General features: G+C 38.3%; 1 protein-coding gene across 7 annotated transcripts in view; it reads left to right on the top strand.

Moving 5' to 3' along the window:
- The window catches only part of LOC113579192 (receptor tyrosine-protein kinase erbB-4-like), a 127,796-nt gene extending 123,523 nt beyond the window's left edge, over positions 1 to 4,273 (top strand). For all 7 annotated transcript variants that reach the window (XM_035534823.1, XM_035534822.1, XM_035534821.1 and 4 more), the window contains 2 exons: positions 618 to 915; positions 1,265 to 4,273. In XM_035534823.1, coding sequence (XP_035390716.1) covers positions 618 to 915; positions 1,265 to 2,109 — 1,143 coding nt within the window. In that variant the 3' untranslated portion in view covers positions 2,110 to 4,273. The remainder of the gene's footprint in view (positions 1 to 617; positions 916 to 1,264) is intronic.
- Positions 4,274 to 14,897: the final 10,624 nt, after the last annotated feature.

Raw genomic sequence — 14,897 nt, 5'->3', positions numbered from 1 at the left:
CCTTGAAAATTCCACATATAATACAAAAGAGGATAATTTTTCCCCTCATGAGCTAATGCACTTTGAGGATGGTCTCATTGACTTGGTCTGTTGAGATATGATTTTAATGATAAGCAGGCTGTTTTATGTGCATTAACAGCCTTCATTGTCATGCAGGAAACATTACAAAATTGGCAAGGAAGACCAATTTTATCATTTAACTACATTCATATATTAATAAATATATATACAAATATATTTTAATGCAGTTATAAAGCATCACCTTTTGAGAAGAGAATTCATGAGATCATCCTATATGATGTTCACAATTGATGCCCAGTTACAAAACTATTTTCGACATCTTGTAAATATTCAATGTGCATTATAGCGCACAGTGATGTCTGAACCTTTTTATTAAATAAGTTGTACCATTGTACAGCAATCACGTGTTAGATCAAAAGGGTTTTCTTCTCTAGTCATAGTCATAAAGATTGTTATATATATATATATATATATATATATATATATATATATATATAAATTTCATGAACTTGAAAACTTGGATCACCATTTTTCCATCCAAGATGTTTAATGAAAACCGACTCAACAACATTCTCTTCTTTTGTTTCTTTAAACAGAACCAGAGCAGTCATCATGAATTTAATACACGGGAAATGGGAGGGATCCACTCCCAGGCATCATCCACCACCTCTTCTGGTAACCCTCCAGCTACAGCAGGAGTCCAGTGGGTGGCTCAGGCCTCCCAGGAGGAGCAGCGCTGTAACGGGAGCCTGAAGAAGCAGCCTGGAGCTGGGGAGGATGGCAGCAGCCAGCGCTACAGTATTGACCCTACTGTCTTCCTGGGAGAGAAAACCCAGAGAGGAGCTGCTACTGAGGATGGCTATGTGAAACCCAGCAAGGACAAGAGTTCCTCAGGTGAAGAAACAATCTCCATTGTACTCTTGTTGCTACTTTTACAGCAGTCTTTGGGGTATTTTTGAAGCAGTTTATTTTAATTTACTAGAATAAAATAGTGTTTCCATGTACAATAGCATTCCATGTACATTCCTGTATGGACCTCAACATATCAATGTTAATGAATTATTAAGTAATTGTCAACTGGGATCATATATCATATTTAGATGGAATTGCTCATGATGCCATTGTAGATTATACAGTTGTTTGAAAATTGATTAAATATTAATAAAACATATGACTTCTGTGTGTACTGTGTGATAGGTTGTATGTTCTGATAGGTTTTTTTCTGTTTGTTTTATCTCTGTAGATCATATGAGTCCTGTTGAAGAGAATCCTTTTGTTGCTCGACGAAAAAATGGTGAGATTCATGTATTGGACAATCCAGGTTACCACCACAGCACCCCAGATGGAAATCTTCGGGTTGAAGAGCCTTATATTAATGAGCCCCTTTACCTAAACACATTCCACAAAGGAAGTATGAACCAAGTGGCTCTGAAGAAAAATGGAGCATCTGTTTCACTCCATATGACAACAGCAAGCAGCACAATAGGCAGCCATGTACTTCTCAGCACCCAAACTGGGAGACCCCATCACCACAGCCAAGGTGTGCACGTTCATTTTGCAGTTCCACCCGTTCAGCCTCCCCAGAGTGGATCACTTGGCCAGAATGGCCACCATGTCCATTTGCCCCAGACTATCCACACTATTCACCCCAGCAAGTCTGGACATCACACTCCTTCTAATCAGATGTGCCACATCAGCCACCAGTTCCAGCCAGCAGATCATCCGACTCATATGGTAAAGTCTTTAGTCACTGGTAAAAGCAGCCTCCCAGGCCATCCCATCTACTCAGGCAGCACAACACTGGCAGGTCATACTGGAACAATAACAGTGGACAAGCTGTATGGGAAGACATTTGACAACCCTGAGTACTGGCAGCATAGTCTTCCACTCAGAGCATCCCAAGAGAATCCTCAAGATTCCACCCAGAGCTGCCAAGCAAGCCTCTACAAGCAGAAACTCTACAAGCAGAATGGTCGTATCCGCTCTGTCATGGCTCCTAACCCAGATTATCTGTTAGAGTCTGAAGCCATTAGGCCAGGGACGGTCCTGCCCCCTCCACCATACCGGCAGAGAAACACTGTGGTGTAACATCCTGGTCATTTATGTTTTACAAAGCCTGATTCCTTGACCAGCGCATTAATGGCCCATAGTTTTATTCTGTCAGTCATTTAAGCAAATAAATGAACTCAACCTAGTGAGGATCTGAACCTTCATTCTTTTCTGCCAGTGTCATGGTTGACACCCATGGAAAGGGAATACCAATCCAACCAAGTGCCTCAATACTCCAATCCAAGAGTAATGTTTTCCTCTTTCAACATTTGGCGGAATCTTTTAGTGTTCATAATTCTGTCCCAGCTGGATGTGTTTTTTCTTCATTTGTGAAGTTAAGAAATTGTACAACCAACATAATGGCACATGTAAACCTTTTAAAAGGGATGCAATTTGTTCAAACTGCAGTCTGTTATTAAGGTGTAACAACTGATGGGCTCTACTTTCGTGGACCAAGTGCTAGCACAGAAATAAGCACATGCTTGTGTGACAGAAATGCTATTTCATGACCAGTGCAGAAACACTAATCCAGCAAAGAGTGGCACAAAAAGAGGTTGGTTTAGACTGAATACATGATCAGAAGGTGTGGTTAGGCATGCAGCAGCAATATCCAATCAGATTAACTTTTCTCATTCCCTTTAAAAGCTGAACATCAGCCAGTGACACAGTGACAGTGCAATGAGAATTTTGCTGTGGCAGTGAACGTGCAACATTAAAAATATATGGCACTCAAAGCAGACCTCCCAGGACTGATGAGAATGAAATGGCCTGGGAAGAGGTTGCTCAAATCATCAATGAAACCTCTTCCAGAGCCAGAGAATGATAATACAATAATGATAATAATTATTATTATTTTTAACATTGCCAACAATAATTATGATATACATATTATTATCATTGTCATTGTTGTTCACTGTGATGAGATATTTACATAATTGTGATATGACTAATTATTTTAATTATTTTAATTAGATAATTTTCCATGCATAATGACAAGCCAACTGATTCACATTTAATAGTCACAATAGAAATGTTTTTAAATTAGTTGTGTTTAGTTAGCAATTTGGATAGTTTTAGTGGGGTGATGGTCATGGTCAAAATCAAATTGTGAGAAGTTGCACACATCTTTATATGCCTACTTGAACTGAGAAAAATATCATATTGCTGTAATGCGTTGGTCTGAGTGCCGCAGGGTGAGGGGCAGGACGTATAGACTCCATCGACGTGTACAAACATTTATTGATACATAAAGACAATGTCACTCACATATAACATAAACAATGAACATGAAACGATTAACATTAGGTCCACAAGTGCTGTTTAAGGTCAAAACTAATTCAAAATGGGGCTGCTCCAGTGGATTTTACACAACCCCTGTTGTGTCACTTTGGCCACTTTGTTGCAGGTGCAACAAATTAACAAACAGCAAAAAAATGTATGTGTGCCATACTAAATAATTGAAATGGGCGTTATGTGACTTTAACTCCCCAGTACAATCACAAAATTAGAGCCTCTTGTGTTTTTTAAAGAAATGTAAATTGTTCTGTACATCTGAAGGACATCTCTACAGTGAATGCCTCCCCATGGGACTGCCATTTTTGGGTTCCACAGATTTATTTGCCAACAGTTAATTTCTGACAGAGCCACCCATGATGTATTATCCATTTGACTCTGTGAACGGGTATACTCTCTGCGAGAGTGTGTCTATGCTGTGGCAAGAAAAAATGCTCTTAACCTATTTATGGATTGTGAAAGACTTGTTTATCATATTTATTTGCTTCTCTAGTCACAGGGTTTTACTTGCATGCACTGGAATTTATTTTTCCCTCTTAGGCTCATTACATTTATTGTGAAATATTTGATTCTGTGCCAAATGGAGTTTGAGGCTGGGGGTTATAATTCACAATGTGAGAAACTTCCACCTTTTTTTAGCAAAGTCAACAGTGCAAAAATGCTTAATGAATCAGGTGGAGAACACCCACAAGGTGGTGGGGAACTCTGTCCAGCACTGTTGTTGCAAAGCTTCAAGCCCCCAGTCATAAATGATACATTATGTTGTTTCTTGATATTTGGAGTGACACTGTTTACATCGCTTCCGTCCCATTTTTTTCCCTTATTTTTTAACCGGCCTCATAATTTTTGCTCAATACCACTATATCTTCTATTTGCTGAAAATAATAAATAAAGATCTTGTTTAATATAATGCAAGCCTACTCATTTTATTTGCTTTGTGCAGTGTAGAGGACGTCATATTGTCAAGCACAGGTAAGGTGATGTTAAAAGAGAAAAGATACATCAGTGTCTATTTGCAGATATCAGCCTAAACGCTACTTGCTTAGGAGTCTGATACTGCGCCAAAGAAGGTGCAACTAGATTTGCAATGGGTACACTTGCTCCAGACAAGACAAGAGTGAGGTTTCTGCTGTGAATGCCATGATCACATTCTCAGAATAGCAGCATGACTAAGATGACTTCATCAGACAGCATCCAAAGAAAACATTGGCACACCTATAAAACAATCATACTAATTATAATTAACTTTAAGTATTTTAAAAATCTAAGCTTTTCTTAGAATTAATTAATGACAACTGATCAATTGCCAAACCAAGAATGTCTGTACTTCATGAAATCCTTAAGAAGTTAAAATTTACAATCCTGTTTGTCAGTCATAGCAAACTCCAACTTCATTAAATTGATAAAATAGCTAAACAAACATGGCCACATTCTGTGACACTTCCCATGAGCTTCAGAAGAAGTGGAAGAAAATGTAAATCTTATTAAAATAAATTGTGTGTGTGTGTGTGTGTGTGTGTGTGTGTGTGTGTGTGTGTGTGTGTCTGTGTGAGTGTGTGTGTGTGTGTGTGTGTGTGTGTGTGTGTGTGTGTGTGGATGCAAAACGTCAAGACTAGTGAAACCATCACAGCATCCAAAAGCATTGCCTCTGATGTTCTGTCTCCATTTTAAAGGCCACACACTGAGTGATGGAAGCCCTGGATGAATCACAATGAGAAAGTTAACGAGCATCAGTGATCCTCACACTGATTCCTCATATCCCCACCACTACGCCATCCTTAAAATTGTTAGCAACTCTGAGAACTGTAGATTTATTTAAACAGAAATGCTATACCTACATAACAGTTATATGAGGCTGTGATGGAATTTAGCCATGGATTCAATGTTCAATCAATGTTCATTGTCCCTGAAATATAAACGAAAAACTAAAACAAATGTAAAAAGAAAAAGAAAAAAAAAATCTGACACCTTTACAATTGTCATATGTCTATGATTACATAACGTTCATTTGATGCCAAAGCAGCAGTCTACTTGATCAAATCTCCAGTTCTGTATCATTTGCTTAAGACAGATTTCCATCAGGTCAACAGACCACAAATATGAACCAAATTAAACTCACAACAGTGAATATGGTTGGTTTTTTTTTGTTGTTTTTTTTTAATCATTTGAATCTTTCTTGACAATTAATGGAAGAGGGCACTGAAGGTAGGTATTTCTTCTGAACACGAATCTCCTTGTACTCTATTGGTTAGAACTTATTTCTTCCACTTTCTAGAACAAACCATGGACTCAGATAGATACCAAATAATATCTGCAAGACAAATTTATCCTCCAACACTGGTAGTTGCTAGCCTAGCTTCACCTGCTGGCCATCTTCCTAGTGGGCATCAGATTCGACTGAAGGAGTTGTGCTGTGTGACCAACTGTTTGCTTGGCAATCTTATTCTAACTGTCTCTGTTTGGACCATCTGTGTGTGGGCTTGTTCTGAAAGCAACGTGGGATTTCATAAGGTGGGAGCAGTTGGCCGGAGCATACACGGTCAGGAACACTTCGCTGTTGATTAGGTTCAGGTTTGAGTCCAGCTGTGCCAAGTATTGTCTGTGGATCTGGGGAGGAGGGCATTTCTTACAAAAGGAGATATGGTGTAGTCATGTAATGTCATAAAATGTTTAACAGTTTAATGTTTATGCCTGCGTTAGTAGAACAAGAACTTAAACAGTTAAAACAAATAACGCCCTTTTTAGCTCACATGTATAGGCAAAGTGGCACAGAAATAAGACCTAAATCATAGCTTGTATGCAAATAGGCAGAAAATTAGACCTCACTGCTGGGCATTGTGGGATATTTGTGCTGCTGTTTTGTGCAGACAGGACAACAGCAAGCTGCTTTGTCCCCCTAAACTGCTGCTTTAGTGCCCGTGACCTGTAATAAATGAGGAGCTGTTTGGAAGTGGCAGCATTGAGAGCAGGGGAATTCAGAGCAGTGGGTGGGGAGTACGCCAGCTGTGCTGGTCTGTGGGTGTCACCTGGTCACCCAGTCTCTACGAAGCTAAAGATGGCTGCTGAGGTCTGCATAGGATTGGAACTGTCCCACTCACTGTCACTGTGCCTGTTGCTTAGGTGAGTCTCTGCTGTGTGTGCCTGTGCATGTGTGTGGGTCTGTACCCTAGGTGAATCTCACTACAGTCACCTTCTAGCTGCCCTTCAGAAATACCATCCGTTTTCCCTTGTTTAAAGGGACATAAAATGTCGTGTTGAAAGGTGGGGGCGATTGCGCATGTCCTTGGCTTGCTGACTCTTCTGAAGGAGGTTCTGATGGACCTTAATCTCCAGGGCTTTATGCTCCCAGAGGCTAGCCCAGCACTAGACTGGTGATTCATCACTTGTCATACTCATAATGTAAGACCGAACTTTGACATAAGAAAGAAAGAAACCTTACATTTATCGCCAGGGGAAGGGCGTAGAATACATAGTCATTTAAAGCAATGATCTCTAGGCTGAGAAAAATGCCAATGGAAAGAACCAATGCACTGATAAAATCCATAAACTAGAAGGTTTTCAAATGTATTGATAAATTGTGGATACATGATTAGAAATGTAAATAAAACTGGAGCTGGGTATTATTAGCAATGGAATGACAGGTGCAGGACCAAAAGAATAAAATCAACACGCTGCACAAACACACTTGGCCTAAGCATCCCAAACACCAATATATGTGACATCCCAAATAACAAACAAAAATATTTTTTATATATGTTGATTAATTAAATGTCAGCCATTTTCTTAACATGACTTATTTGTCTCTCACTCTCTACTTTGTTCAGGAGCAGCCAAGCAGGCTACACCTAGACTGGTATTTCTGCCCATTCGCCCACCTGTCTAGATTACCAGTCTGGCTGCTCATTCCCTCGAGTTTGGCTTAAACAACTCATGGTGTAATGAACCACTGTGCCTCCTGGCAAGGTGAAACAATGCAATTCTGGAAGATAGAGACACCAATGAAAAAGTAAGTTTCTCTTATTTTAGAGGTTATGGGGTCATAGTATGTGTGGATCTGCATTGGTCTCCCATAAGCACAAGTGTCCCTTCACTCTACCAGTCTGGGCCATCAATCAGTCTGTCTCTGAGGATAGATTGTACGAGTGTGTGCCTGAGTGTGCATGCTCTATCTGTGCGGAAATGTGTGTGTGTGTGTGTGTGTGTGTGTGTGTGTGTGTGTGTGTGTGTGTGTGTGTGTGTGTGTGCGTGCATTCACCCCAGTTCTCTCATGATCTTTTATTTTCATTGTGTTTTTCACGGGTATCTGAAAAATGATAATCTGGGTCATTGGCATTAATAAGATCTTTCCAAGTGGGGTTGTTGGTGTAGTGAGCTGTGTCAGAGTAGAGTTAAGCAAAGCATACTGAGGAGATAATACTGAAATTGCTCTCAGCATTTAGACCATGGAATTATGTTTGGACTTAAGCACTGCTCAGACAGTTGCACATGCAGGTCGGAGTTTGCTCAAAGACAAAGGCATGTCTTGGATATCTTTAGACTTTGAAATGAAATACTTTCTCTTGTGTAATACCCACTCCCTCAAGCAGCTGCATTATATCCACTGTGTCACAATTTGTCAAAGCCACAATTTGTCTGCCTGAAATTCATGTTTTTGGCAATGTAAAACACACACAAACTATTGAAAACCACTTGAGGCCAATCTTCCATAAATCTTCCATGAAAATAATTAACCCTATGAATCATCCGTACATCTGCAGTGCAACAGTAGAACAGTGGCTACTGTATTTGTCAGCCCTATTCAAGCTTCACACAGACATTAGACATGAAGACTTTTAGTTTAGCCTGCTAGAAAAAAAGTACTTTCTTTCTGCTTTTCTATTATTATTATTATTATTATTATTATTATTATTAATAATGGATTTGCTATATACTGCTGTTTCAAGTCAATCACATGGTTGGGTCTGAGACTGGCAATGTGAATCCTGTAATTTAGTGAAACAGTAAATTAATGAGATGTATTATGATATATAAGAATATTTATATTATGACTATTAATGCCAACTAAATACAATAAGATATTTATTACAATAAGATGTTTATTTGAATATAGCCTATTTTTCATTTGTATATTATCATTATTTATTATATTTATTATTTATTTATTTTTTATTTCATTTTATTTTATGCTATTTGGCTCTTGCTCTCTCTTTTTGAGCGTTATTGTAATTTTTTTGCATATTTATTAATAGTATGCAGTCTGCTTAACCATTTTTATATTCTCTGTTGGCGTAAAGACAAAGGCTTGTTTTAAAGGGGATGCCTATATGCAGTAAAAAAAAACCTCTAGAAATAAATGACAAGAAATAAAAGACACCCTTGCAGGTGTTGTCTTCACACATTTTGAATTGACTGCCCAGACAATCAATTAGCTGCTTAGCGCAAGTATGAAGAAAACATTCCACCCAACTTTTTTCAAATTTAATTAGCTGACTCTCTCTGTCTCTCTCTAAAAAAAAAAAAATAAAAAATAAAAAATTTAAAAAATTTAAAAAAAAAAAAAAATATATATATATATACAACCCTGACTCTGCACTCCATATCTCTTTCTCCATTTTGTGACTATTTACTCAGCTCCAGTTTTAAGCACAATGTCCAAAAAGCATAAACATGTGAATGAACTGATTTACCGCATGTATATAAAATAGAGGGAATGAGTATGACCATTAAAAAATGAAAAAGTTAAAGAAACTTTTTTTTTTTTTTTTTCTCAAAACAGAGCCTCACAAAAGGCTTACATAAAAATCTTATCATTAGGCTTTTGGATAAAATGTAGTAAAAGCTAATGTGGCTGATGTTATTGCATATGTAGTTCTGGGAGTACATATTGTGAAAGAGGTTCCTCATTGTGAAAGAGGTTCCTCCATTAACACAGGGCTGCATTTCAGGTAGCAGATGCTATATTTGCTAAGTTAGCTACTTTTCTGTCAAAGCAGACTATTTTTTTCTGTATGCACTATATGCACTACTATATTGGGTTAATGTGCATCATCTCATCATTGAGCACTGTGGATTAAAACGTATAAGGTAGATATGTAGGTTCTGTATATATATATATATTTGAATAAGATGTTTAACTGCAAATAATGGACTAAAATAGCTTTATAATTTCACTTTAGTTTTCTCTTGCATGCTATAGGCAATGACAGTCACAATCCCCCATAAAGTAGGCATGTTTAAAAACACAGCCTTGCTCTCACAAGAGAGCATTTTAGCTACCTTGTAATGTCAAAACTAATACTATCTGGTTACTTTTCTTATATCATGTAGTGTTCTTCATCTAAAGCAGAGTTGGTCTTAATTAACAAAAGGTTTAATCGAATCCAAACATCTAATAAGAACTAAAACAATTTTAGAAGATTAATGAGATGTGAGCACACATTAGAACCATCAACTCTAATGGGATGTACTGGTTAGAGTACAAATACTTTATGCCTGCTATACAGGTGGGTAAACAGTTTGTACCTAGAGTATGTAATGCCATTTATAGCAACATAAGCTTGAAGCCAGTTTTGGTAATAGGGATAAAGTTGCTCATTTGTTGGTAGTTTTCAACATGTGATCTTTGATACCAAGAAATGATGTGTGTACAAACGCAAGAGATACTGTATTGTTGAATAATGAAAATAATGACTGTGAAGTTAATGAGGTGAAAATCCAATCTCGTCTTGCTTGTAAATAATTTGGTTTGTTCCCAATTTTGACTATTGAATTGAAAACATTTTTGCTCTGCCCCCAAAGCCCTGCCTCTACCTATGCCTCATGACCTGTCTCAGCGGATATCTCGTCCATTCTGCAGGTCGTATGCGTCTGAATGCTAGCCTCTGTTATAGCAGGCATAGAACAAGGAATAACGTGCTGGGTTGCTGTCAACCTGCAGGGTGTTTCTGATGGAGAGGTTCAGGAAATGCATTTATTAGCATCCTTCTCCAACCATTTGTATCTGTGCCTCTCTCGTTTACTTAATTAGAAGTAGTCTTGAGGCAATTCACAGCAAGGCAGTGTTACCAGCAAACATGTGAGGAGAATAAAGGACAAGTTAAGAGACACATGCTGTAATATGCTGTTTGCTATTGCAGTCCCTCAGGATGTATTGTATTTGAGACCCTTGCCTTGGAGGTTTGGGAGCCCCTGTGCAGCTGTGTCAGTGTTTCTATCACATAATGTGTGTGTGTGTGTGTGTGTGTGTGTGTGTGTGTGTGTATGTGTGTGTGTGTGTGTGTGTGTGTGTGTGTGTGTGTGTGTGTGTGTGGTGTGTGTGTGTGTGTGTGTGATTTGAGCTTTGTGAAACATGTATTTGGAACATGTATTACATACAGCTATGTATCTCAGAAGACAAGGAATAGGAGTGAATGTGCAGGAATTGCCTTTGCCATTATTTTGATGTGCTGGTGGTTTGTCTTCCATCAGTGTTTGTATTGCATGTGGATGGTGCATTGCAGTAGTGGAAATCACCCTCTTGCTGCAGTGAATAGCCACAACTAGGTGCCCTGGGGATTTTCTGTTTCTAACTGTCATGATTTATAATTAGCTACATGAACTGCCAACTCATGCGTGAACTCCTAACCTGTTTCCTGAAGTTCTAAAACTGCCTCGTCCTTATACTGAATTTCTCACCTCCCATGTTCTCATATACATACTGTATATGTCCAGAGCGATAAGTAGTCTGTCATAGCATTGGCAGACTTTGAACCACAACCTGAGTCAGAGGCTTATCTCACACACTTTTTATCTGCATGATGGCACTATTTAATCCTGCATTTCTGAAATTGTCATTATGAATATTTCTAAATAGCATCACCCAGCACTCCTGGCTCCCCTCAATGCTTACTCCTACTTTCAGTTTTTTTTTTTATTTTTATTTTTTTTTACTTTCCCACTGGTAGTCTGAACCAGGAATTCTGGAAAGCACACTGTCTCTTATATAAAGTGCAAGATAAATAAATTGTAACTAAATTGAACTAAACAGTGAAAATGCTTTACAAAAAATAAAAGTAAGGAAAGAAGACCAACTGGTCTGGAAACCAAATAAAGCATTTAAAGAAAAAGTAAACAAAATTAAAAATATCCAAAAAGAAATAGTTAATATATATATATATATATATATATATATATATATATATATATATATATATATATATATATATATATATATATATTTAAATGGTACATTTATGCAAAGTAGGGGCATTTAAGTATGATCTTATTTGCATAGCCTGGCTCTTCAATCTCAACTTCCTTACTGTTGTTTTGGATGTAGTTTTTCTTTAACCATTTCAGGAGTGAATTCTTTAAAATAATGTTTTTTTTTTCAACAGCTAGAATTCTACAATGCATACACAGAGGTTTCAACCTCTTTTAGCCAGCACTGTTGTGTCATATTGCCAAACATTCAGTTTTCAGGCATTCTAATCACACCTATATTAGAAACTCCAGAGAGACAAACCAATCAGTTTGACAATCCTCCCCAGGGGGGTTAAAGCAATGGCATTGGTTTTCTGCCATATCATTTGCTTGGACTGACTTAAACTGCTTAAATTTTACTCACTGATAATAGGTCAATATGACATCACATAGATCAAGGGCCACTACAATTTGTAGCACTACGTTGCATAATCAAATGTTTTTATAAATAAATATTACTTTTTATTTATGTACATATTAACACACACACACACACACACACACACACACAAGGGCCTCTGCTTAGCAAGGATGTCAGAAACCCATTCCACACACATAAGGAGGGGTCTGATGTTTCCTTGTTTCCTGGTCTTAAATTCTCACAGCATGCTCACCCATATCAATTAAGTCAAATCCTCTTTAATAGTTAAAAAGAGTTGTGGGCCAATGTGGACCAATGTGTATAATGTGGTACCATTAGCAGCTCATATGGCATCTTAGTGTTCACTGTGTATTCTGCTTGGAGACAGCAGACCACTGCCACCAGAAATAGAGATGTCTGGCTGGGAAAAGTTAAAAAACCAAAAAAAACAAAACATACATTCTAAAATATTATTCTGACAGTTATTAATAAAGCAATACACTGCCTTGGCCAAGGAAGATACTCACAACTGTGATGCTATTTGCTATAACACACAACTTCAAGTTCTCTATTGCTTTTATGAAAGAGTGATATGAAAAAAAGAACTTAATATATTATTATAAATATTATTATATAAATATTATTTCATCTTTAGTATTAAGGAATTTCTTCCAAGTGGTAATAGAGTAAAGTTAGTAACAACGTGACTGAGTTGAGCATGAAAGCAACTATAAGTATATAGTTATATATAATGTGTTCATCTACTGCCCTGCCAGCTGGGGGGTTGCAATGTTTCAGTTTCATCTTGAAACACAAATCACTAATTTTGAGGATTAGAAAAAAAGTACACAAGTCCTGCACACAGAAATAACATTATGTACCCAGCATGTACCCTGCAATGAAGTAGGTTACTTCTAGCCACTTTCGATGTGCATGAGACAGTTGAGATATGTTGCAGTTATAAATCTTTGGTCTGTTAAGAAAATATTTTCAATACTCCCACCTTAAGCCATTTTGTCAGTCTATTTTCTAATAGCTGTCAATGTAAACAGGTTTCAAGTCAAAAAGCAGAAGAGTGATTTGCTCAAAATGGGCTGAGCGAATAAAGGTCGTTATATGTTTTTTGTTTTTTTTTCATTCGAACAACTGATCAAATTTACTTAAAATCAATAGTTTTTTTTTGTTTTTTTTTTAAGTATATTTATGGAAACTACTGCTTCCCTACATTAGACCAACATGGTGCATGAAGCTTATCACTAACCCTAGTGCTAAAACCACATTTGGCGGATGGTTTCAGAACTTTCAATCTGGACAGCCTGCCTATGCATGACAGCCAGGAGGAGCTCCAGGGCAAGACACAGTCAGCTCCCCTAACAGTTGGGCCAGCCACAGCTGCCCACCTCCCCATTGGAGGGGTTGAAGAAGGCCTCAGAGTGGATTAGGGGAGCACCACATACAGCTCCTTCCCTTGCCCTCCTACAGACGTCAAAGAATCAGGAGCGGCTGACCATGGCCAGAACTCTTTGAAGACCTGACACACCACCCACATCCTCAGTCCAAACAGCATAGCTTCTACCTTGCATAAGCACTTATAAATAAATGGCCCCTTCAGGTTTAGTTCAACCTCTGTGTAAATATGTTACCTGCCATCCTATTTCCTGCTTTGTTGCTTTTGAAGGAACTAAATTGTGCTCCTTGTGGAATCTTACCAGCAGTGGGTGATATTATTTTATTAGCACACACTACTAATTCGACCTCTAATGGTTAACTGTGCCACTGACCCGTGGACTCTCACAATTGAAGAGCTGCTAATTTCACTAATGGTTAACAAGTGTTTGCTAGATTTAGACAAGTGTACTTTATTTAGGAGTAAAGTGCATATGCATGTCCATGCAAGAAATCAGAAGCTGTATTGTCAAATAATCTCTACTTCTCTCTCGCTCAATCTGTCACTCACTCACTCACTCACTCACACACACCCACACACCCACACACACACACCCACACACACACACCCACACACACACACACACACACACACACACACACACACACACACACACACACACACACACACACAGAGACACTCCAGTCTGTGTGAATGTTCCCTGCCATATGTCCAGCTGTAACGCGAGGTGGGCCGAGTCCCGCAGGGCGAGGGGCAGGACGCACAGACTCCAACGTCTGGGACGTACATTTATTAACATTTAACATAAAACACTAACGGCACTCAAAAGAATTACACACGATTAATACAAACAAGAAACGCTAAAGAGTAAATGTGAACGATAAACACGTATCGCGGGAGGCAAGCGTTCCATGACACCAGCATTGTGGTTTCTGTCTGCGTGAACGCACCCCTACCACATGTCCAGCTTGCAGTCCCCATCTGTGTGAACACTCCTTGCCACATGCTTTTGATATCATGCTTTCCCGTGAGTTCCCTGATGTTCTTTTATTCCGTTTTTGTTCACCTTGCTGAAAATCATAAAGACATCATGATCCTCTGGACACATTATATCTTGTAAAATCCCACGGTCAAAATCTATGGTACCTATCGTTATTTAATTACAGGTAATGAGAAGGACCCTTTCATACAGCCAGGGTGACAGTGAACCTGCCAGTTGCAGATTGGGCTGGGCTGATCATCTAGCTGCTCATAAATCTCACCATTCAGAGGAGCTTTGTCTTGTCTCTCTCCTTTTTACTTTTTTCACCTTCAAAGTGTATGGATCCAAAAAAAATAAATAGAGAGAGAGAGAGAGAGAGGAGAGAGAGAGAGAGAGAGAGAGAGAGAGAGAGAGAGAGAGAGAGAAAGTTTTAAATTCTTATTTATTCTTACTTATTTCATGGCTGACTGACTCCTACCAGCTAAAAGAATAAGATGGATAAGATGTCTTGTCCTGAAAGTCTGATGTTATAAATCTTGTTT

This window comes from Electrophorus electricus, chromosome 16, assembly GCF_013358815.1.
Source record: "Electrophorus electricus isolate fEleEle1 chromosome 16, fEleEle1.pri, whole genome shotgun sequence".
Lineage (NCBI taxonomy): Eukaryota > Metazoa > Chordata > Actinopteri > Gymnotiformes > Gymnotidae > Electrophorus > Electrophorus electricus.
Note: the sequence above shows the minus strand (reverse complement) of the source record. Positions and strands in the feature narration are given on the sequence as shown.